A 25,854-nucleotide genomic window follows, 5' to 3' on the forward strand; every position below is an offset into this window, starting at 1 on the left:
TGTTCAAATAATAAAACAAATGTTTATTTGTAAGCACGTAAGCGTGTTCACAAAATGCTAGAGGCTCGATTTGGTGTCTTCAGTGGGCTCTGGCTGTTAAGCTATTCCACTTAAGGGGACACTGTCAAGTAATTATATTTGGAAGTTATCTTTGTGTAAATATGTACGTGAATGAAGTTTAAAACTAATGAGACTGATCTCAGTGTATCCATCACTTACTTCTTGTCAGTAGTTTGCTTGAGTGCACCACCTCTCAAATTGCAGAGACAGCATTCCTAAAGAAAACAAGTAAAAACAAATAAGTGATACTGATGACTAGCAGTGCCAATTTTATTCATTTAATGTTTTAAAGGATTTGCAAACTATTAATATTATTGACTGACTTGTAACATGACATTCACAAACATCACAGTGCCACACAAGAAAAATATAAAAATGTAATAATAGAATAACAAGCCCAAAGAGCCACAGAAAAAACGAGTTTTGAGAATAACCCTTGAAAAAAACTGACCAATCATTTGAATCGATGTCAAATGCAAGGGCATTCCCCTAACACTTGAATATAAAGTCTTGTATCTGGAATTAATACAGAGCCCCATCAGATTAAATCGAATTAAAATTGCACATCCTTAAATTAGTAAAAAATGATTATGGAATCATAGACTTGAACCTGGCTGGTTCAACTGTGTACTTTGGAGACCAGCTTTTTTGTCGTGCAAATGCACAATAATAGAGATCTGCCAGGACACTCATACCGATAATTCCCAGATTTGTACACTGTGAGAGGTAGTGTGATCTAGCAGATAGAGCACTGGATTGGGACTCAGGAGACCTATGTTCTATTTCTGGCTCTGCTACTAGCCTGCTGAATGATCTTGGGCAAGCCACTTACTTCCCTTTGCCTCAGTTTCCCATCTCTCAAATGGGGATGATAGTGACCTCCTTTGTAAAGTGCTTTGAGATCTAATGATGAAAAGTGCTCTAATAAAGTTAGTGGGGGGCCTGTGACGCTGGAACTGTATTGTCCCCTTGATCAGAGGACAAGTTTGTTGATTTTCAGGGTGCGTGGCAAGGCCTGTTTCAGTGGTTCCCAACATTTTTTTGTGCAGAGGAATAGTTTGGTGAATAGGCTCTCCCACTCCATCTCCTCACAACACACACTGGTACAAATGCTCTGCCTACTCCTTTCTAATGATTCCCTCTCTCTGCAGCCCTCCTCCTTTTCTGCCTCCTTTCTCTTTCCTTCTGTCTTCTTATCTTCTCTCCCCAAATTTTATTTTCTTTCTTTTTTTTATTCATTATTGGGTTTTGTTCCCCTCTCAACATTACTTTATAACACTGTTCTCCCCATGCTACATGATGAATAGGGTGGAGAGCACTGACTGGTAGCTCTGTGGGCTGGGACATATGCACACTAATTATTATGATTATTTATATTACTGTAGCACCGATGAGCCTATCATGGACCTGGACTCCGTTGTGCTGGGCACTGTACAAACACAGAACTAAAAGATAGTCCCTGCCCCAAGGAGCTTTGTAGCTGAGTCGTGTGTTGAAAGAGCAGAGATCCAAATCTTGAGCTAAGAAGCTGCCTCCTGATCTTGTAGCTCTGATGTATTAGGGATCACCAATTGTATAAGGAAGCAGGGAGGGAAGATGGTATTCCAGGAGCTGCTCATTGCTTTACCCACAGTAGCTTGTGGATATACCATTTGGAACCCTAAAATGTGCCCTCCAGGTCACAGTTCCCCCACATTCCACTACCCTTTAGAGAAGCATGCAGTGAGTGGAACCTTATGACCCAGAATAGTTCCCTCAAATGTTCAAAGCATGGGAACTAGACCCAATTACTAGGAAGAGATGTAAATGGGAAAACTGGACAGAAAGTGGCTGCTGCTTTAGAGAGAAATAATGGTCTGCTTCCTCCCTGGAAGGGCCCCAAATTGTATTATTTTGTTTACCATTGTAAGCCTTGTTTTCTGAGTAAGCAGCCCAAAAGGCTAAGGGCATTTTTTCCAGGGGACTGTACTGGTCGTTGGCTCGCTGAGAATAAACTCTTTTCCTAGAACAGGAATTTTACCCCAAACGAAGGAGTCTCCTAGAGTTGTAAGTGGGGTTCTGGAACTGGGCCCTATCACGCAGAATCTTGCATTTCTCCCACTGCTCAAAGCTCCTCTTCTGAGCCTGGACTGGTCTGACACCCCATCAGTGTGACCCACTCCCACTCAGCTGGGCTGTTTCTCCTCTCTCTCTCGGGCTCTCAATTTCCTGGCTGCTTGGAGAAATGGAGAAGAAGTCTGGTGTTTCTAGTCCGTATACTTCCAACTATGTTGTATGGCAGCAGGCAGAGTGAGAGGAACTCTGGTCTGCCCCCGGGACTTCGTGCCTTTCTCGATCCACATGCCAAACGGAACTGGTTTAACCTACATTCTTACTATTTCAAGCACTGTTCCTTGTTACGCTGCTTCAAGCACCGGAGATAATCCCTCTTCTTCCTTTATCTTATTACCTCTCAAATATTTGTAGACTCTTATCATATCCTCCACTCGGTCTCCTTTTCTTCAAGCTGTAATGTTAAATTCCCATAACCTCTCATCAAGGTCAGATCTTCTAATCCTTTTATCATGTTTGTTGCTCTTCTCTGGATTCTCTCTCATTTATCTGTCATTAGCATAATAAGATGCTGAAATCTATATATTCTCAAGTGTGGCCATATCAAGGCTGAATAAACAAGCATATTACCGTTCTTATCCTGCATATGATACCCCTGTATCATGAGCAACACACTGGTGGAGAACTATTGAGCCAAGAAAGGATGTGGTGAGGATTTTCCTAAACTAGATGCCAAGTATCTAAAAGGCTACGGCTTTGTACACTTTAGTTCACTTTACTCTCAGCTGACTCTGAAATAACATGACAAGAGTGCCTTTAAGCAGCTAACAGGCACAGGACACAGTTTCCAATAATGACAACAATAAAAACACACGGAAACATATAATTTTGTAATCATGTCACACAGAAAATTCTTTCCATTTAAAAGAGCCTGAAAAATAAAATTTAAAGAAGTCAAATTTATTGCAGATGAATCTGTCTCTTGGTATCATCTCAAGACAGAGAAAAGGGAACATGAGAAAAAGAGAAGTTTGATCCAAATAGACATAAAGGTTATAGGCCCAAATCCTGGCTCAGTCAAATCTGTGCTCTGCAGCTTCAAACATATCTCACAATCAGTGAGAAAATGAATGGGCCAAGAAGCACATAGGGAAAGATCCAAAATGGATCTCTGTTACCCAGAGAGAGGAAAGGACCATCAGGTCAACGATCTTCCCACCTCTGTAGTGATCAATAAGAGGGGAAGAGAGACAACAGCATTTCCTTAAGGAACCCATCCATGACTCATTCTCAGTTCTGCAGCAGTTTGGCAGGGATTACTGAAAGGAAGAGCTAGAATAATCTCACCAGATAGGGAGAGAAAGAGAGAAAGTCTGGCTTAGGGATGCCTCCTTGGGACAAAAAGCTCATTTGTATGAACTCACTTTCCCACACTTCCTCCCCACCCTTCACACAGTTCGATGGTTTCTAAACCTTATGGGAGCACATTTCGTCTTCCCTTCTTGCTTTAAAAATGAAGTGGCTTTTTTTCTGTCTGAAAAATAACCGTCAGTATTTTCACGCCTACTTTATAATCCCCTGCTGTTGTTGTTCATATTTTGTTCTAAAAATTAATGCTGGGATAAGAATAAACTTGTTTTAATGTCCCTCACCTGTGACAAATGTTTGTAATTAGAAGGAAGAGCCTAAAGTTACCACCTGCACTATATTCTGCTATTGCAGCTAGGCGAGCCTCAGAGCCCTGAAAACTTCCTATGAATACAATGAAGATTATTCAAGCAGCAGAGGGGAAAAATTCAGTGTTTTCCTTATAGAAATTTCTCTGTCAGGTTCTTAGTAAGAAACCACCCATATTGCTGTTTATTCGAAAGTTATCTACTATAGGGTTTCTTGCATCTTCTTCTGGAGCACTGTTACGGTCAGAGACAGAAGGTGGGACTCTCACCTCCACTCCAGCACCTTTACACCAGGTAAAAGGGTCAGATTGATGTAAAAGGTTGTAAAAACTGTAATTCCTGGTAGGGGAGGATTCCCCCAATGCATGACTGCACAAGACTGCCTTATGGCTGTCTTACAAGGACAAGCCCTGGTGTAGCGGTCCCTACAGCACATAGCATTGCAGAGACACTGGGCAGTGACGTGACCCGTAAGCAGCTGGGGAGAGGCTGTCGTATCTTAAACAGCCCCCCAGAGATGTCTAAATTTCATTGGTGGAGCATGGAGCAGCCCAGAAATGGAAGGGTGCAAAGGTGGCTTAAAGCCACCTCAGCTCCCCTGCCCCACGGACTATGCACTCTATGCTGTGTGTCTCAGAAGCACAGTACAGAATCTCACATGGACTATTGGAGTATATGCCTCTGGTGTGATCTGATATGGCAAGTTCTATGCAACTACCTTAGCTATATTGCTGACAATGAAAATTTTGGAGTTTGGTTGTTTGAGGGGTGGGGGTTGGGTGGAAGGGGGTGATTATTTTAACTAAAAGTGGGAAGAAATCCTTTAAGTGCTGAGAAGCACTAAGCTTGGACAATTACATCTGCTATGGACAGAAGAAGTATTAGTGAAATGATGTATGCACTACTAGCTCTTGTCCATGCCCTACAGAAGATATACATATCTCAGGATAGCACTGGTCTTTGCTGCAGGTGCACTGTATTAGAAGAACATGTCCAATCTGTTATCCACCATCACTCCCAAAATTCATCGCTTTCTTTACACAAGAAACTTTCTCCCATTTTGTACTTTGGCTGAATATTAATTTCTCCCCTCGTCTATTATTTCACATTTATCTAAATTAAATCTCAGACCACTTTAAATTGCTCATCTGTTTAAAGATCTCCAGAACATTCTATACTTTAAAAAAAATCTCTCCTTTAGTGAGCATGCAATCTTGCCTAGTTTCATATGATTTGAGAACATATTGAAGCTACAATTTACTTTATCTTCCAGATCCTTAACGAAGATAATAAATAGTATAATTGCCAGTACCAACCACCCTGTGGTACCCAGATTGTCAGGACTCTTCAATTTGATATTGTACAATTACTCTGGTTTACAATGGTATAGCAAGGTTTGTAACCACCCTATAGTATTCTTATACATGTACATCATCTTTTTCATTTCTTTGCTACTATTTTTACAAGGAACTGTACTGAAAGCCTGACATATAAATAAACTGAGTGAACCTCCCTTCTCTTTGTCCATGCTACCTGTAATTATAGCCAAGATGGGGATCAGGTTTGTTCAAATGAATGTCATTTATTAATTCAAAATTAGTTATTAGTTATTATTAGGCCACAGTAAATACCACAAAAATATCATGTGACTATTCATTGAAATTTAGAAATGAACATCCTCTGGTTGGGTCGGAGTACCTTTTTTCCACTTTCTTCCAACATTCAAGCTATTGTGGTTTTTTGACACCACTGCTTCCAGAAAATGGTTTTTGAACTCACGTGCATACTCTCTTCAGAAGTAGTAGTATTTTATATGGGATAGATGTCTGTTTGACACAACAAGGAAACAAGATTCCCCAAACCCATCCACAGAGCCTTGGCACAGATGTGTATAAACAAGCCAAACAAAGGTTTGACAGTACTTTTACTGACAACTAGGCTATGCCCTTTTCACATACTGCTTTCTCCTTAAATTGCTCTCTCTCCCTGAGACAGTGAAAGCCCCGGTGGCTTCTTCAAACTCAGATCATAAGAGCTGCCCGTAGTCAATCAGGGAACAGAAACAAAAATATTACATATGTGACCAATCAAATTTAACTAACCCAGGTGAATTTCAAGTATCAAATACTCAGAGTACACTATATAACCATCAATTAAGTTTAAAAAATGCTCTGAATGCATATGAACAAAGGAATCCAAGGAACTCGTGATTTGTCAAGGGCATTCTGCAAGCAGAAAAAGGAGCTAAATTCATCAAACAAATTATTTGCTGGGAATTAGTTGTCTGGCTATAATTATTACTCTTCATATGCTTGTCTTCTAAATGATTACATTCTATAGAAACTTTTAGTAATATTAATTTGTCACAAAAATGTAAAAATGCAAGAGTGGCACATTAGATTTTGATTAGCTTCACATCAGAAGCTTCATAAAAAAGTTACATTTGGGACAGGAGATAACTCTGTTTTTAATATGATATAGAACCCATATTTAAATTTTACAGCAAACCAGTCTAGGAAAAATGCATAGTTCTGCAGTGCTAAGCATACATTGTAAAGAAAAAATACATAAATACTATACCATGTGTTTGGAGACTGGTAAAAATGATTCAGAACAATTAAATGATGTAAGCTTGACTTTGAATCACCATTTAATCCTCAGAGCATATCCTACTCTATCATTTTTTTGTTTGTTAATAAGCTACTCGATTTTGAAAAACAAACAAAATGGACTCATGGAAGCTTAGAAAATGAACTTTATTTAACAGAAGTACCAGAATGGATCATTTCGGGTAAATATGTATTTTGGCTGGTGGGTTAATGCATGGCAAGTATTGATAATATGTTTACAGCATTTTAAGTAGCTCACTATTTTCCCAGTTAATTATATATTTAGTACTGTAATCTTAGGCCTCCTTTTTCTGCTACTCCTCATGGTCAACAGGCTTTCACCATGCCTCTACTGACTGCAACCAGTGACTGGAAAGCATTTCTTAAGATGTTGTCTCAGCCAACTGCTAAAGGAAGGGTACTGTTTTCTCCCCTACTGCCACTGAGAAGAGGTCAGTTGATTCCCCTTCATGAATATACTAAGTGACATTGAGTCCAAGATTATTTTGAGATATATGGTCTCATTAAAAACAAGTTTATGAAGTTTAGAGAAAAATCATAAATTTAAATAAGCTTCTAATCTTGAACTCTGCCAAAGCTAAGCTGTTTAGTACAATTTGTGTAGCTGCAATGCAGAAACAAAACCTTACACTTTCCCCAGCTCACCCTGTTCTCTTCTACTGAGCATCCCCTCTGAACCCCAAATAAGGGTCCCTGGCTCTCCCTCCCTCTTCTCTCAGTCTCACAGTCTGGTCACCCACAAGGTATTAACATAGATACCCCTTCTGAGGTGACAACGCTGTCTCTCATGTTACATACATTATATACTTCCCAAATCCATTCAGATTTGTGTTCATTGCTTTAGATAAGCAGCTTGGTTTTCTACCCCTTTTTTTTCATTCTTCTGGAAATGTTCTTTAAAGGGGCTTTCTCTGAGGATGCATTTTCATTTCACTCCAAGGTGATGGATTGCAGCTGGAACACAGCCTTTTGGGATGCCAATTAACCTCCTTTCAAATATTTACTGTCTTTGACTTGTGGTGTTACCTTAAAATCAACTCTTTAAAAAGACAGCTTCAATTTTTTCAGAAAAACTTAAAATGTATACAATATATAAAATATGAATTTTCAGCAGATTAAAATTGATCTGTCACAGGTGTGCATTGTCAAGGCTGGTAGCACCACCTATTATTAAGGTTGCCCGATAGTTCCCATGATAAGACCCTCTTTTCAGTTGCTTATAACTGCAAAAATTTTACTGCTTCAGCTAAAATTTTTCATGTTGGCTGTCTACCTCCAGGCTTTTATATATATATAATTTCAGCCAAAGCGGTTCAGCCATTTCTGAGAAGGCAGCTGGGGCGGGGGGGGGGGGGATCCTGTGGAAAAAAATAGTGTGTGATTATGTAATTAAAGACTGTGTCATAATGTACATGGACAAGGGGGTAGAATTAAGGTTGCACAGGCAATCTTAATTCTAGCATTTCCTAATTTTTAAGTGCTTGGCATTGCAACCTTCAAAGTGTTCTATTAGTGTAGTTTTTTGTTTGTAATATGATGTATATTTTATTTACCCAATACAACAGACAATATTACTGAACATGACCTGAAGACTTTTGCTCAATATGCAGTTGTGGTAAAAAATGCTAACAAGATGTTAGGATGCATATGGAATGGGATGGGGAGTAATCAAGAGAATATTATGCTTTTACATAAACCAATGATGCAGCCTCCTCTGGAATACTGTGTGCAGTTGTGGCCAACCCATCTCAGAAAGGATATTGTAGAACTAGAGCACGTTCAGAGAAGGGTCACCACATTAAGGGCATGGACAAATTCTCATAGTAAAAGAGATTGAAAAGATTCGGATTGTTATCTTAAAGAGGAGACATATAAAGGTATATAAAATAAGGAATGGTATAGAGTAGAGAAATGGGGTGGTTCTGGTCTCCCTGTCTCATAACACAAAAACAATGGGACATTCAATTATATTAAAAGGTGTCAAATTCAAAACTGATAATGCTTTCCATACAAAATGTGATAAGACTGAGGAACTCATTGCCACAGGATGTTGTTGAGGCCAAGAAATCAAGATTCTAAAAGGGATTGGACATTCACTTGGATAACAAAAATATCCAGAGTTATTATAATTAGTAACAAACATTTTAGAAGTGATAGTAAGCCTCATACTTCAGTGTTTAAGCTGATCTCTAAGTATTAGTGACCAGCATGGTATCTAATGTGGGGGGCAAGATTATCCCACATCTGCCTACTGCATGGTTCTTACACTTTCCTCTGAAGCACCTGGTACTGACCTCTGTCGGAGACAGAATAATGGACTAGATGGACCTTGGGTCCAATCCATGGATCCAATCTATTACGGTTGTTTCTATATTCCTAGGTTAAAATGACAGTATCCAGGTTGACAGTCTAAACCTTGATTTGCTATTTAAACAATTCTGTCAGGAAGGTCTCATAGTTTGGATCCTTTCCAACCATATTGCCTCTAAAGAGTGTATTTATAAACCCTGCCTGACAGACTGTTATTCTAACAGTAAACACAAACCAAGGTACACACATTGCCCGTATCAATCCTTGTATGCAATTCTCACAGTAAGTTATTTGTCCTTTTATTAATTATTATTATTTATTTATTTTTCTGACAGCAGCATGGATCGGTTTGAAAAAGAAATACAGAGAAAGTATCAGGAAAGTTAAGCCTTTCCTACTGGAGCCACACTTTTTATGCCCACCAATTCAGATAATTTGCCTTTAAAAATGGCCAAATTCTTTTAAAATTTGATTAACAAAAATACCTTTGTGTGCCAAGTTACAACATGAAACAAATTTTTATGGCTGAGTTATCAAACCTTGAAAATAGGGGTTTATAACGGACGTGCTGACAACCTCAATTACAGAAGTGCATCATTATAATAAGACTGTCCCAATTCATTATTTTTGTAGAATTAAATAATGTTCCAATGGCTCTTTTAGAAGAGATCACTTAAAGAAATACCAATACAAAATAGTTTCCAGTTGCTGTCTTAAATGTCCTTTTTTTAGCTGATTTGCCAAATATGTCTCAGCTAGTCACAATTTTAATACCTGGCCCAAAGCAAAATATAATAAAATGAAATAAAATGAGCTTTAAGAATTGCCCACCTCAATCCATGTATTAGGCTCTTCTAACAGGAAATATAAATCGAACATAAATCCATTCTCACTAAATCTGAATTTGGAACTCAAAAACTATGTATTTAAAGCACATCTGCATACAAATAATTGAACAACTAAATAAAGAACTATTGCATGGTTATTATTAACACACCATGCAGCATCCTTGAAACACTGTCCAGGGCTCTTCAAATCTCTGATCTTTCAGTTGTCACTTCTGTGGCAAGTGACTTCAAATTCTGAAGCAGATTAAGGTCTGCAGTATTTCTGTGATGGTGCATTTGTACCTCCCTGTCTCGCTAAAACTACAGTCAGCAGCAGAATTTCAGAGAGCCAGATAACATTTGATTGTGTACATGTACGCAGTCTCCTCACTTTCAAAGTGTAGCAGGGACAAGTCTAACGTGACAAAATCCAATCAGACCAGTTTGCAGCTTCGACCTTCGATATATTCCATGTAAAGACTGAGTGCCTGTGGTCACTTTAAGAATCATAGAAATCACAGAAATGTAGTAGTACTGCAAAAACCTGCTGTAACTCTATAACAGAATATAGTGCTTTTAAATTAGCTAAAATTATCTTGAGCACTTCCTTCTCCCACCAGAGAATGACAGACAGTGGAATCTTGACCCAATTGAAATCATTAGCAAAACTCAAATAGGGCCAGGATTTCACCCTCTGTATTTAATGTTTCTTGAAGGAGTCTTAAAAACTGACTTTATTACCCTTGGGAAAGACTACCTACAAGTTAGTGTGAAAACAATGGCTTCAGCTCAGGAAACATACCTGTGCATTCACAAATACACATGTACCTATATGACTGAACACATGCATACATATTTTGCAGGTGTAACTTCAGCACCTTTGAAAGTGTGGCCCTGCTAAGTAAACTGAAAAGTTAGATATTACTTCTCATTCACCTAGCCATGAGGGGTAATATATAATACATACTCAGGATTTAGAGATGCTTTATTTTGTTACTTTATTCTTTGTTCTCAGCATGATTAAAGCAGCTAAGGTGTAAAATGTGTGTCCATGTGAAGATGACTTAAAGTGTTTCTTTCATTTTCATTGATTGGATTTATTTTCATCATTTAGAGTAAGTATCTATGAGCACATTTCTTTCCTTTCTCCTCCCCATTTTCTCCTTCCCCAATTTTTTTTTTTTTTTAAAGTAAAGGTATGTGTGTTTGTGCAGAGTGCCTAGGGTTGATGGCATTCCTGCACAGGGTACGGTATGCTGCATTCCCTGAAATGTCGGTCATTATTCTTCCTGACTTTACTAGTGTTCTCTGGCTGAGGTATTTAAGATTAATGAGGCATTTGTTCTCAATCAAGAAGCTAGGTATGATACAGTTTCACTTTCAAGAACTACACAGATGAATCATTTAATCTTTTGGTCTTTTTATTTTTTGAGATGATTTGTGGCTAATTTTTTGTGAGCAGTACTCTAACACAGATGGATTCAATGTCACTCTTCCTCGGTCTCAAAAATAATTATCAGTCAAACAATAACAATTGCACAGTAAAATATAAATGTGCATTATCTTACGTGTCGGTGCATGCAAACACTGAACGATGCAAGAGTTGACATGTTGTGAGCTGTGCTAGAGGGGGTTCCCTGGGTGATAGTTACTGGTAATAAAACTAAATAGCCATCCTATAATTTACTACATACTACAAAATGTTTTTGCATATAATATTTTCATGATTTCGTTTAAATTAGAATTTTCTGGAGAGAAAAATTAAACATAAAGCAGTGGAACTCAAAGTACTAATATGTACCATAATGAGTCTGCTTATCGGCATGCTGCTCTTTGATGGACCTCAAGAGGTGCAGAAAGGTACGGGAGTAGGGTGGCAATCATTCCATAATTATGTATTATTCACACAAAATATGGCGGCTGCTGCTGCAATGTAGGAGTTCCACCATATTATACAAAACCTTCCTTATTATGCAGCAGAGTAATAAATATTTGCAGTTATCTGATTTATGCATTTCATTATAAAGACGAAGGATACTAGTTTATATTACATTCTATTTTTCATTATACAATGTACTATTGTGCACTATGGTTACTACTTTGTTTATATATAAGAATGTCTCTGTTGCATGACTCTTACAGAGAACACATGGGGCCCAATCCAGTGGCAATAGTACCACTGTTTTCAGGAGAAGCAGGTTTGGGACCAATACTATACAATGAATATATTTCAATATTTAATGCATATTTAAATTGCAATATATACATTTCAATAAGTAAAAATATATTTTCATATTATTTAAAAGTTTTAGCAAACTAACCACAGCGAAAGCAGGGATAAGCCTAAATACTGGCATGGCTAATTAGATGACAACAATAGTCAGAAGTCTTATCAGAAGCATACAGGAGCAGGTCTTCTACTAATGTAAATTACCCTCCCTGGAGCTGTGACAATTAACCCAGCTGAGGATCTGCTCCATAAACTAAAAAGTTATGCAAACCTATATAAATATAGGAGCATAAATTTTCATAAGTGACTAGTGATTTTCAGTGCTCAACTTGAAGTACCTTAAAGGGCTGATTTTCAGAAAGTGCTGAGCTTAAAATGGGGCTTTTAATGTGTTTCAAAATGGGGTCCAAAAAACAGAGGCATTCTAAATCAAGAGTCACTTCTTTAAAATATTGGGTTCTACAGATACATAACGAAACAGCTTAATACGGTGTGTTCCTGTAAACTCCTAAAAACAGTAATATTCCACCTGATCGACAGGACAGGAACGCCTTGTTTACAGGAACTCAGTATGAGCAATGGCATAAACCCTGTAGGACATGCACAATTTAAATGTCTAAGATGTTAGCGCTAATTCAGACATTTCTTTGGACTCTTGATTGCCAATGTAGGGAGCTCTCGCATCTGTAAAATTTCTCAGTAAATACTAGACTCATTAGGTGTATTTGGCTTATTTCAGTGTTCCAGTAAGACAATCCCTTTAAGACTACTTCAGCTTCAATCACCTAGATCAAAGGCAGATTTCATCTTTGAAGCTACCCAAGAACAATATCATGAAGTATACAAATAGCATAACCTATCCTAAATTACTACAGAAGGAGAAGCTGCTAACCAAAGAAAATAAAGTGCATCTGAATATTTCAGAGGACACAGTTCGCCCAGCTAATAAATACAGGAAGAAATTTCCAACCAAACGAAACAGCCTGTACTCTGTAACTTTTAGTACACCAAGAATCTGTTATACTTTCAAAGGTCTGTCATATTCCTCGTAGGGACTTGAATGAAAAACAGCTTTCTGGACTTTCATTTCTATAGTGCCTTTCATCCCAAAGTTTACAAACTTAAACAGATATACAAAATTAAATTACACACAGAGACCAAGTCTCCTATTAATTGAATATAAAATGTTGGAGAGAAAGACAACACCAGTAAACAATAGCTTCAGAAAGGAAGTGAAAAATGCCTTTTCCACTCTAAGCTAACAGTCACCAAGTTGGAACTTGGCCAGGACACTGGGGTTAACATCCCTGCCATTGCTTCCGCTCCTTCCAACCATCCCACCTGACCACCCTTTTTATATCCTCCCATGCTGTCCCCTTATGGATGGAACACCCTGTTGTCTTGTTGTTTATCATGTAGTCTCCCTCTGCATTCAAATCCCTTCTCAGAATAGAATTCTTCCATCAGGCGTTCAGTGCTAACTCCCCTCGGATAATGGGGGGAAAGGAAAGAAGAAAACAATTCAGACTGCATGAAAATTTCACCTGTATTCTATGCATTTTAATTGTGTGTAATTATATGTTCAGGTTGTACTGAATGCACTGTTTAGACAGTCCGTTCATTGAGGCACAGACCACATCTTTTACCATGTTTTATGCAGTGCTTAGTACAATGTTGGTGACTTAGAAAGGATAGGAATGCTATAGGATCTTTAAAGGCCACCATATGCCACAGTTGAAGCATCTAAACAATGCTTAGCCTAATGAAGAACTGTGTATTTAGATGAATAACCTATATTCATGGTTTATTATAGAAAATTGGATCCAGAATAGCATAAACTGGAAAGTAAAACATGACAGACATTCTATAGTACCAAGACCCTAAAACGTCAAGCAAATAATAAATTTCTTTATAAATGCCACCATCTCCTGAAGCACTAAATGTAACTGAGATATATATATTTTAAAAAGCAGATAAAAATCAAAAAGCAGGTTCACAAGGGCAATATAAATGTGGAACCCAAAGACAGAACAAAGCTTTCAGGAAGAGGTTGTGGGGAATAATGTGAGTTGCACATTTTTAAAAGGTAAAGCAATAACCCTGACAATAGCATTTTAATTAACTGCAGTCTTTTAAGAGGCACATCAGTTAAAAGGGAACCACAGTAAATGTAACTAGCAAACTATGAGATTTTATGTTAGTGTCAATCTCTAGCATCATTTCAGAGACATTAAAAAGACAGTTTTGTAAACATGACCCTAAAATGACAAATAGGATTCAAAAATAATATCAAAACTTTGAACCATGTAGATGGCTGCAATGTGGTTCCATATTAATAAAATTTCAATACGGTAATTTATTAAAGTTGTGTTTGACATTGATAAGTATTAATTTTTTCCCCTCCAAGTAAAATTACAGACGTTTCCCCTTACTGAATTAAGAATGCCATTCAAACATGCAACCAAGCCAATGGGAGTTTTGCCACTTAGGTTGCCAACCCTCCAGGACTCTCCTAAAGTCCTGAGGAAATATTAATCTTTAATTGAAGATTTTGCCATGTGATGTAACTTCCAGGAATACATCCAACCAAAATTGACAATCCTATTTGCCACTGAGTTCAGGAGGGCCAGGATTTCACCTCAATATCTATCCTCTCTCAAGTCCCATAGCTCACACTAATAAAATAATTTGTTTGTATTGGCATAACTAAGCTAAATGTGGTAATAAAGGATACTGAATGCTAGATTAAAGAGGAAACACTTAAAGTAAATTTAGCGCTAACAAAAGATGCCAGATTTATAGCCCTGAAAATTTTCCAGGTAAACATAGAACAGCTAAAATAAATAAGAAGCACTAATATATATTTCCAAAAGTTATTCTATCAATGTGCTTCTAGAGCACCAAGGGACCACTTCAAAAAATGAGAAGGCAGTTAATATGTCCATTCAATCTTTGATATCCCCAGTGATGCTCCCAACCAAAACGTCAACTTGTGCCACTCAGACAGCGATTTCTGTTATGTAGACAAATCATTGCACTGAGGCCAACTCCTCATTTCACACAGGTCACCAAACTGTATTTAGATTAATATGAAGTTGTCACCACTAATAATCTTGCAACACTTTTATCGACTCACACCTAAAACTACAAAAGTTCACTTAAATATATTAGACACAGGGCTTCAAATGAAAAACAAAAGACTGGTGAACTAGATGGACCCTGGTTTACCACCCAGTCCTTTCCAATCTCCTAGAAACATCACTATTCTCATGTACCCCTGAAAACACAGAAACAGAAATCCTGAAGTCCTTTGTGCCTCCTCATCTCCAGTTCCAATACCCTCTTTTCCTCAGCCTCCAGACACCTCTCCAACCCCTCTTCTCCATCTCCTCAACTTCCTATTAAGCCCTAAGATTCCTCCTCAACCTGCTACTCATATGAAATAAATGACAATACCACATATTATCTAACTATTTATGTTCTTATATTGCACCCATCACCCTGTTATGTGACACTCGCGTGCTTCTAAATAGTAACATTTATTAAATTATCTCCAACTCTAGAGCTGTTTCAGGACCTTCACTTCTTACCTTCCTTCAACATGAAACTAACAAAATATGGGATTTCATATTCTTTTATACTTTTTACTCACTGTGTTTTGATAATTAAACATGCTTATTACATACCAAAAATGTAAACTCTCTGCTTTTTCCCTTAAGTCACGCTGCTGTATATAGCAGTCAGAGGTATAGGTTGTTTTTAAATTAATGGAGATATCCTATCTCCTAGAACTGGAAGGGACCTTGAAAGGTCATCGAGCCAAGCCCCCTGCCTTCACTAGCAGGACCAAGTACTGATTTTACCCCAGATCCTTAAGTGGCCCCCTCAAGGATTGAATTCACAACCCTGGGCTTAGCAGGCCAATGCTCAAACCACTGAGCTATCCCTCCCCCCTAATACCAGACTTGAAGCAAATGTTCTGAAGGTTCTCAGTATTTTGAACACAACAACGTGGCTTTCCATTCCTATTGCAGTCACTCAGGGAATGTTCATGAATGTTCGCCCTACAACCCCAACACTTAGAAATGCCATAGCTGTCCCTTTGCTGAAAGGAAATTGACAAACTTTTTGTCAGAGCAGCCGGGCTGTCTAACCCTGTTCACTTAACAGATAATTAGATTCTCAGTTAAAGGCACCCTGTCACTTGCAAGGATTGACTTTTGCCTTTCCCCCCACCCACCCACGACTCTGGAAAAACTATTACAAAAGCAGTTTCCAAAGTCCTGAAATTCCTGATTCTTTGATAAAGAGCATTTAACAAGTGTTTCCACTGACCAGCCAAAGAGAAACATGAAAACATTTTACATAAATAGAAATTGATTCAGTACACACATTTTAATAACTATGCACTGAGCAAACACTGGACTACATCCTTATAAATCAGAAAGTATTTCTGTCAGTTTTAAAACATTATTTCCCTTCTTGTTCCACTCAGCTTAGTCAATACGTACACCATACCTACTACTCAGGAGGTTCAGGCGGTGATGCTCTTAACAGTTTCCCCAGTTGACAGCTCCCTTGGACCAGGAAGCTCTGTGCACTGCCTGAATGCCACCCCGCCTGAGCCAGGATCCTCCCTTTTGTGGACCTCCAGCACTGATAGGCCTTATGGGAGTAGGGGATTGGAGCTCACTGAGTTGAGAGGAGCTCTTTAACCCCTGCTTAACTGGGGTAGGGAGCTGCCCCACCTCAGTGAGCAATGTCACATTTTCCAGTAGGGTGGACACTTGTGTCTTCTTCAAAGTATCTGAAAATTTCACCCCCTGATTCTTATTACTCACATTTCTAAGGCCTGGTCTACACTAGGCGTTTATGTCGAAGTTAGCGCCGTTAAATCGAATTAACCCTGCACCCGTCCACACTGCGATGCTATTTAGTTCGACATAGAGGTCTCTTTAATTCGACTTCTGTACTCCTCCCCGACGAGGGGAGTAGCGCTAAATTCGACATGGCCATGTCGAATTAGGCTAGGTGTGGATGGAAATCGACGCTAATAGCTCCGGGAGCTATCCCACAGTGCACCACTCTGTTGACGCTCTGGACAGCAGTGCGAGCTCGGATGCTCTGACCAGCCACACAGGAAAAGCCCCGGGAAAATTTGAATTTGAATTCTTTTTCCTGTCTGGCCAGTTTGAATCTCATTTCCTGTCTGGACATCGTGGCGAGCACAGCAGCACTGGCAACGATGCAGAGCTCTCCAGCAGTGATGGCCATGCAGTCTGGGAATAGAAAGAGAGCCCCAGCATGGACTGATCGTGAAGTCTTGGATCTCATCGCTGTGTGGGGCGATGAGTCCGTGCTTTCCGAGCTGCGATCCAAAAGAAGGAATGCAAAGATCTACGAGAAGATCTCTAAAGACATGGCAGAGAGAGGATACAGCCGGGATGCAACGCAGTGCCGCGTGAAAATCAAGGAGCTGAGACAAGGCTACCAGAAGACCAAAGAGGCAAACGGATGCTCCGGATCCCATCCCCAGACATCCCGTTTCTACGAGGCACTGCATTCCATCCTCGGTGCTGCCGCCACCACTACCCCACCAGTGACCGTGGACTCTGAGGATGGGATACTGTCCACGGCCGGTTCCTCAGACATGTTAGGGGACGGGGAAGATGAGGAAGGAGATGAGGAGGGCGAGGCAGTTGGCAGATCTCACAACGCTGATTTCCCCGACAGCCAGGATCTCTTCATCACCCTTACAGAGATCCCCTACGAAGCGTCCCCAGCCATTACCCCGGACACAGAATCTGGTGAAGGATCAGCCAGTAAGTGTTGTAAACATCTAAACATTTATTTTTAACAAAACAGGAATATTAACAATTAAAAGAATGGGTTGTTCATGATTAGTGTGCCCTAGGCGCTTAACGGTTTAGTAAGGGGCAGTGCAAGTTTTGAAAAGAAATCTAGCAATGTCCGGTTTTCAGTGATTGTCCTGCACAAGCCGCTCTACTGTGTATTCCCTGCTACTGCAGCTACAGTAAAATGCGGTCTATATGTGCGGGGATAGAGCAGTAATCCTCCTGGGACATCTCGATGAAGCTCTCCTGGAGGTAACTTGAAAGCCGTTGCATGAGGTTCTTGGGGAGAGCGGCCTTATTGGGTCCTCCGAAGTACGACACGTTGCCGCGCCACGAGATTATCAGGTACTCGGGGATCATTGCTCTGCACAGCAGGGCGGCATACGGCCCTGGTCTTTGGAGGCTTTCCCGGAGCATTCTCTCTTTGTCGCTCTCGGAGATCCTCATCAGGGTGATGTCGGCCATGGTGACCTGCTTTTAATTAGGTAGGGGAATGTTAGTGTTGGGACTGCTTTCCCGTTCCTTTACAGAACTGTCACCGCTGGTTTGCAGCCACGCGGTGGAGGCGGGAGAGGGGCAGCCGAAAGGGATCATTCCCGGGGACAGCCGCGAGGGGGTGGGACAGGGGCAGAGTTCCCGCTTGCCGGATTGCTGGCAGCAGGGACTGACATTGATTTAAATGTGAAATGAGGCCAGTGGTAATATAAAAGTTTTAAACTGCCACAAGTGTACGGCTTACCATGTCTGCCTGCAACAGAAATTCCGTTGTGCTGCCTCGCTTCTCAAATGTGCTGTTCAAGACCCCAGGCACAGAATGCGAAGGCCGAGAATTCGACCTTGTGCTGAGTGCGCATGTGAAAGGTGCTGTGCATGGTCTTGTTCACAGAGAAAGACTATGTTCTTTGTTCACAACTACATTTATCTTTCAGAGGAATTCACTCCCTTTTTCCCATTTCCACAGCCCCGTCTGCGACTGTCTCACAACCTAGCCTGGAATCACACTCCCAGAGGCTAGCGCGGATTAGGCGTAGGAAGAAGAGGACACGGGAGGACATGTTCTCTGAGCTTATGGCCTCTTCCCAAGCCCAGGCAGCACAGCAGACCCAGTGGCGGGAGAACTTGACCCGAATGCACCAAGCCAACATGGATCGGGAGGAGAGGTGGCGGCAGGAAGACCAGCAGGCGACTCAAACGCTGCTTGGACTACTGAGGGAGCAAACGGACACGCTCCGGCGCCTTGTGGATGTTCTGCAGGAACGGAGGCAGGAGGACAGAGCCCCGCTGCAGTCCATCTCTAACCGCCCTCCCCCGCCACCAAGTCCCATACCCACCTCACCCAAAGTGCAAAGAAGGAGAGGCGGCAGAGTCCCTGCTAACTCTCACTCCACCCCTGCAGAGAGCTCTAGTAGCAGAAGGCTCTCATTTCCCAAAATTTGAAAAGTTCTTTCCTTCCCGCCTGACACAAGCCCACGTCCAAGTTTCACCTCCCAATGCCATGTGTAGTTGATAATAAAAAATTCGTTTCTGTTAACTACTGTTTCAATCATGTTCTTTTGGAGGAGGAGGGGAAAGGGGGTTGGAAATTGGACAGGACAGTCTCCTTTGGCAGGGTACATAGTCGGGGGCAGGCACAGCAGCAGGGCATATACACAGTGCAGTGATGCAGTGACTAGTTGCCCCGGTTAGTCTGGGAGGTTGTTTTGATGTAATGTTGGGGGGGGTGGGTTGCTCTGTGACTTTGTGGCGGGGGAGGGCAGTTACAGATCTTAAGCGCCGGTCCTTAGACAGGATCACAGAGCCACACAGCATGGGATCTGTAACCGTCCTCCCCCTGCCACAAAGTCAAATAGACCTCCCATACACACAGTCCCGATCAGGAGGGGTGACAGGCTCCGTTGAAACAAGCATCCCACCGCAGCGGAGCCTGTCAATCCTTGAGTTTAGAAGCTGCATTCGCATCACAACACTAGACCCGCCCCGCACCACAGTCTGCGTCCCAGTTTTAAAAAATTCCCGCTAAAACAGTATTAAAGAAAACGGTGTGCTTTAACAAAGTAGAACTATTTTTATTTCGACACGTGTGTTGGAGGGGGGGTGAAGGGGGTATGTAACTGGATAGGATAGTCAACATTACCTGGGTAAAGAAACGGGGGCAGGTTTAGCTTCTCAGTACACAAACTATAAAATCACAGGTTACCCTGCTCACTCAGGAACTTTGCTTTCAAAGCCTCCCGGATGCACAGCGCTTCCCGCTGGTCTCTTCTAATCGCCCGGCTGTCTGGCTGTGAGTAATCACCAGCCAGGCTATTTTCCTCAACCTCCCACCCCGCCATAAAGGTCTCCCCCTTGCTCTCACAGAGATTGTGGAGCACACAGCAAGCTGCTATAACAATGGGGATATTGGTTTCGCTGAGATCACAGCGAGTCAGTAAGCTTCTCCATCTCCCCTTGAGACGGCCAAAAGCACACTCCACCACCATTCTGCACTTGCTCAGCCGGTAGTTGAAGAGTTCTTTTTCAGTGTCCAGGGCGCCAGTATAGGGCTTCATGAGCCAGGGCATTAGCGGGTAGGCTGGGTCCCCGAGGATGACTATAGGCATCTCCACATCCCCAACAGTTATTTTGTGGTCCGGGAAGTAAATACCTTGTTGCAGCCGTCTAAACAGACCAGAGTTCCTGAAAACACGAGCGTCATGAACCTTGCCCGGCCATCCCACGTAGATGTTGGTAAAACGTCCCCTGTGGTCCACCAGTGCTTGCAGCACCATGGAAAAGTATCCCTTTCGGTTAATGTACTGGGTGGCCTGGTGGTCCGGTGCCAGGATAGGGATGTGAGTTCCATCTATGGCCCCACCGCAGTTTGGGAATCCCATCGCTGCGAAGCCATCTATGATCGCCTCCACGTTTCCCAGGGTCACTACCTTTGGCAGCAGTACATCAACGATTGCCTTCGCTACTTGCATCACAACAACCCCCACGGTAGATTTGCCCACCCCAAACTGGTTCGCGACTGACCGGTAGCTGTCTGGCGTTGCAAGCTTCCACAGGGCTATGGCCACTCGCTTCTGTACACTCAGTGCAGCTCGCAACCGGGTGTCACTGCGCTTCAGGGCAGGGGACAGCAACTCACAAAGTTCCAGGAAAGTTCCCTTCCGCATGCGAAAGTTTCGCAGCCACTGGGATTCATCCCAGACCTGCAGCACTATGCGGTCCCACCACTCAGTGCTTGTCTCCCGTGCCCAGAATCGCCGTTCCACGGCATCAACATGACCCATTGCCACTGTGATGTCCTCGGCGCTGGGTCGCCTGCTTTCTGACAGGTCTGTGCTACTCTCAGACTTCAGGACATCACCGCGGTGCCGTAGCCTCCTTGCCTGACTTTTCTGCATCTGCCTCAGGGAAACCTTTATGATAAGCTGCGAGACGTTGAGAGCGGCCACAACTGCAGCGATGGTCGCAGCGGGCTCCATGCTCGGAGTACAGTGGCGTCCGCGCTGTCAATGACTGGAAAAGCGCGCGAACTGTTTTCCCGCCGGCGCTTTCAGGGAGGGAGGGCGGGAGTGATGGACGGATGACGACAGTTTCCCAAAAGCACCCTCGACTCATTTTGTTACCCAGAAGGCATTGCCGGCTACACCCAGAATTCCAATGGGCAGAGGGGACTGCGGGAACTGTGGGATAGCTGACCACAGTGCACCGCTTCGAATGTCGACGCTATCACCGTTAGTGTGGACGCACAAAGTCGAATTACTGTCCTTAGTGTGGACACACACGTTCGACTTTGCAATATCGATTACAAAAATTCGATGCAAGTAAAATCGAACTACTCTCGTAGTGTAGACAAGGCCTAAGGCACATGACTATGTTTTCTTAACAGAAGTCAGATGAGAGATGACTAGCTGCCTTAGGGAATCCAATATGCATTACCGGAAGAAAGCCTGAACTTAGAGATGTATCTTGCATCGCACCCTAAAATAGGATTTGTGTTCTGACAGAACTGCACCAGGAGTTAATTTCACAGTGTGGGGCTTGCTACTGAAAATGCCTTAACTCTAGCCCTACATTGAGTTAATACACGAGCACATACAACTGCAGTGTCCCAACTAACCCCAACCAGCATGGCAGGATGTCCTGGGGGAAAAGAGTCTCTAAGAGAAATGATCCAGGGATAATATCTCCACTAGGTGTCAAGACAAGGAGTTATTTGAACAATGACATAGTAGTGCATTTCTTGTTGAGGCATTGCCATAATAATAATAATAATAATACTTTGCTCTTCACCAGTAGATCTCAAAGCACTTTACAAATAGAAAAACTGAGGCACAGAGAAGGGCCGTGACTTGCCCAAGGTCACCCAGCAGGCCAGAGCTAGGAATAGAACCCTAGTATCTTGCGTCCCAGTCCAAACCTCCCTTTTCCAAACCACACTGCCTCCATGTCTCAAGCATGCTCTTAATGTCCCTTTTTTAGATGGATCCCTATTTAAACCTGGGGAATTCATGGTCAGTTGGTAACATCTACACTGTGGACACTCACTGAATATGCAAAAATAAAATCTGCATTAGTGCTTTTTGTGGGTACATAACGACCTATTTGGAATGTTTGTTTGTTTGTGCAATAGGTACATGTGCAAATTTCCCAGGCTCAATTTAGACAGCCAATCTGCAAAGTTTGGCCTTTAATTTTCTAATGCCTAAAGTGGCCAATATTTCTTTATCAAGTATAGTGCGTGCTTAGTAGATAGTTTTACAACTCGGTTATCCCATCCATTAGATTCATATAAATCACACTTAGTAAGTAATGATGAAATGATTATACCACATTAAATCAGGAGGATGGTGTTCATTAATCAATTTTGTCACCTATAGCTTTGCATTTCTTAACTGGATGATGAAATGAAATGCTTTCCCAAAGAACACAACTGCCATAAAATGTAACAGAAGTTTGTTGAGGGAAGGCAGATTGGCTAAATTCTAGACATGAGATGGCCAAATGAAAAAATAAATGGCCATTCCCTAGTAGTAGAATGGTTGTTACTAAAAAGTCAGCATTTACCCAAAGTTGCCATTAAGGGCATCAGAAATCCTGCAACTATAGCATATTCTGAGTGCAGAGTTTTGACAGCATGGCATAGTAATTGCTAATTTTTTAATAGTGAACACTACATTTCTTCCATCAGTTACAATGAAAAATAGGAGCAGACATTGAAAAATATCCTATGAGCCTATACTGGAGACATGGGTTATAAAACTTCCTTTTGAATCCCATTGTTTGAGTTAATGCAAATTATTCAGGTCAGAGATCTGCTTGATCCCTGGGGGAAAATGTTAACATTCTGTACAAGTTTTAATTATTTTAAATAACCTATCTTCTTAAAAAAAATGTATTATTGTTTACACTTTATCAAAAAGTATTACTGAAAAAAAAAGATTATGAAAACATGCAATTTTCCTGAAAGGACAGGATCCATCTATTTCCAATAACATTTCGTCCCTGTGTTTTCTTCTTTTTTGAACATACAATATGCATATATGGTTTGAGATGTGAAATATTTTATGACTGTCTGCTGTTGTAAATCCATAAATGCTCTAAAAGAACAATTTCATACTTCCTGATAATTTATTATTCAGCTTTCCCTTCCTCTGTTCTCCCCAGGTTCCCCTGCATACATTCTCTAGGACTAAACTATTTAGAGCATATTTCATTTCTTCTCTTCCCTCTGATGTATAGTCAAAGTTTGGGTTGCTTTCTTGGACAATATTCTACAAACAGCATAATCTACTTGCTAGCAATTTTCTTGACAATGTAAATTCTTTCAAGGCTCTCTCTCTCAAAACAGTGAAATTTTACATTTAAATCTAATAATATTGGTAAAAGAAAAAAAACACGTCACCAGCAATAATTGGTGTATTTAGAAGAACCCAGTCCTATATACTGCGTTCCAGATACAACACCTTGTGCGCTTTTTTTTTTTGTTGGTCTGCAGGGAATAGGATAACTAAATAAACTATGCAACTTACAGCTGTCCAGGCTCCTTTTTTGCACCGAGAACACAGCCATCCATCATGGATTTCATGAGAAGGAACACCATAACAACCTAGAATAAGAGAGCTGGGTTGATTAATATATTCTGCCCTTCTGGGTGTCTATAGCTCCACACAATTCAGCTGTATACAAACACTAAAGTAACATATGCCTTGTGATCAAAATGACTAACTAATGAGCCCCTTCCCAGGTTAAGTCTAATGCTACTGCATAATCAACTTATAGGGGACACAGTTAGCAATCCATCTAGTTCTCAATTCTGAGAACCTTCCACTTTATTAGTTTTTTCTAGTCCATATGATATTTTTCCATATGATAAAAATTAAGAATCAGATAAATGAAGTAACACTAAATCTTTCCAACTATATGGCACTTACATATGAGAATCACAGTGTGCTATACGTACGTTAACTAATTAAGTCCCAGCACCTCTCTGAGGTACTGTAGGAAGTCACTCCACCTGACACTTCTGAAAAGGGGAAGAATATATTATGGGTGAAATTATGGCACCACTGAAGTTAATAGCAAAACTTTCATTGACTTCAGTGGGGCCAGAGCTTCACCCTAATTATTTAACAGGGCAACACAACACTACACAACAGTTTAGACTAGGAAGAGAACATGTTATTCTAACAAAAGTTCAGGGTGAATTTTACAGAAAGGAACAGATACAGGAATTGCAGGTAGGCACACATTAGTAATTGGAGAAAGACTGGGCACTGGGGCTAATACCCGTATAGTTAATTAAAGTGCTACGGGACAATTATTGATCACAAGTGGTCAAGGGCCTTGGTTTTACTTCTCAACTGAAAGATGGCAGCTCTAGCATCACAGCTTCCCCTATTTTTATGCTGGGCCATTGGTTCAATACTTAGAAGGAAGGCACCATCTATTTAATAATGAAAGTATTCCTTGGAGGTCTCCCATCTAAGCACTGACCTGGCCCTGACTTTTGAAATCTAGTGGGATCACAGCAGAAGGTGATATGGTTGCACGGGTATTTTATTATGCTAAGTTTGATTGATTCCAGCAGATGAGACTGAAAAATCTATATATAAAGCTTTGGTCTGTTCCATAATGATGTTAACAAATATTTACAGGGTTCCAATTATTTGCTGTTTTCACAGACGAAGTTAACAATTCCCGGAATATTTGATGTTCTGATATAAAGTTTTACCCTAACAATTCTGAAGACTACATATAAAACTGTTCTAAATAGACTCAGTACATGTTGCTTGCTACTCAAAAACCATAATAAAGCAAATAAGGCAAAATTGTAAATCACAACTTCTTTAAATTGAGTGATTAGTTTATTTACTTGCATGAACCTGTACACAACACTTTGCACAGGATATTAGAAGACTTGTTCCATCCTCTTCAATAAAGGCATTTGATGGATAGTTTTCAGTGTTTTCTTCGCTATAAATAAAACACATCTCTGGAATAAGTGGTTTAGTCTTTTCACCAGCCGTAAATGTTTCATCTGATTTTGTTTCCCAGCAAGTATAATTTTCTTCATTATGGTTGTCTGGCTGGAAATACACAATATTTATATTTAACTAAAAGACACAAAAGGCTTATTTATTTGTTATTTTGACTTGGGTGTACACATTTTTTCCCCTTCCGTTCTTACACTAGTGGTTTAATAGTTTCAAAAGAAAATTAGCTGCTTCCAAAGCACCATTTTCTTTAGTTACTTGATTATTTTGGTAGGTCTTAGATTAAAAATAGCACTCCAGCAGTCTGAAAGTTAGTGCTGCTACAACTGTGCTCACTTTACTGTACCATTGCTATGACTATAATTTTGAATCCCCTGGGCCCGATCCAGCTCATATTCAACTATGACGCTGCTGCACCTCAAACTCCAGGAGTAGGTTAGTGTGCCCTGTTAATATGACTGTAGCGGGCTCTTTTCCTGTCAACCAGGTAGGATAATTCAACAAAGCAGCCTCTTTCTGCAAAGCCCGATATAAAGTAGCAATGTATGTCTGAGTATTCCTTCCCTTGCCACATACAAACCGCAGTTGGGAAAGAAGGGAGTCTGACCATTAACTGTCCCCGGGCAGGAGCTCCCTCACTGGCAGCAGGAAGATACAGTGGGGAGTCACCTGGCCAGCAGCATGGGGAAACCAAAATTACCACCCCACTGCTACAGCTACTCCCTGACTC

General features: G+C 40.9%; 2 protein-coding genes across 20 annotated transcripts in view; one reads left to right on the forward strand and one right to left on the reverse strand.

Annotated features, from left to right (window-relative positions):
* Positions 1-25,854, reverse strand: part of KDM4C (lysine demethylase 4C) — a 427,285-nt gene that overhangs the window by 104,644 nt on the left and 296,787 nt on the right. For all 19 annotated transcript variants that reach the window (XR_010588892.1, XR_010588893.1, XR_010588896.1 and 16 more), the window contains 3 exons: positions 25,004-25,217; positions 23,661-23,737; positions 220-275 (listed from right to left, as the gene is read on the reverse strand). Coding sequence is in view for 10 of the 19 variants with exons in the window: in XM_005295226.5 (XP_005295283.2) it covers positions 220-275; positions 23,661-23,737; positions 25,004-25,217 (347 nt within the window). In the remaining 9 variants the exon portion in view is untranslated. The remainder of the gene's footprint in view (positions 1-219; positions 276-23,660; positions 23,738-25,003; positions 25,218-25,854) is intronic.
* On the forward strand, positions 16,905-19,171 carry LOC135972434 (uncharacterized). The gene is made up of 2 exons (XM_065550546.1): positions 16,905-17,607; positions 18,602-19,171. Exons 1-2 carry the CDS (start codon positions 17,031-17,033, stop codon positions 19,075-19,077), a joined length of 1,053 nt encoding a protein of 350 aa, XP_065406618.1. The 5' UTR covers positions 16,905-17,030; the 3' UTR covers positions 19,078-19,171.

Source organism: Chrysemys picta, chromosome 6, assembly GCF_011386835.1.
Source record: "Chrysemys picta bellii isolate R12L10 chromosome 6, ASM1138683v2, whole genome shotgun sequence".
Lineage (NCBI taxonomy): Eukaryota > Metazoa > Chordata > Testudines > Emydidae > Chrysemys > Chrysemys picta.

Coding starts and splice junctions, on each gene's coding strand:
- LOC135972434 (XM_065550546.1), top strand. CDS start 17,031: ATGCAGAGCTCTCCAGCAGTGATGGCCATGCAGTCTGGGAATAGAAAG. Junction 17,608..18,601: donor ATCTGGTGAAGGATCAGCCA/GTAAGTGTTGTA, acceptor CCATTTCCACAG/CCCCGTCTGCGACTGTCTCA.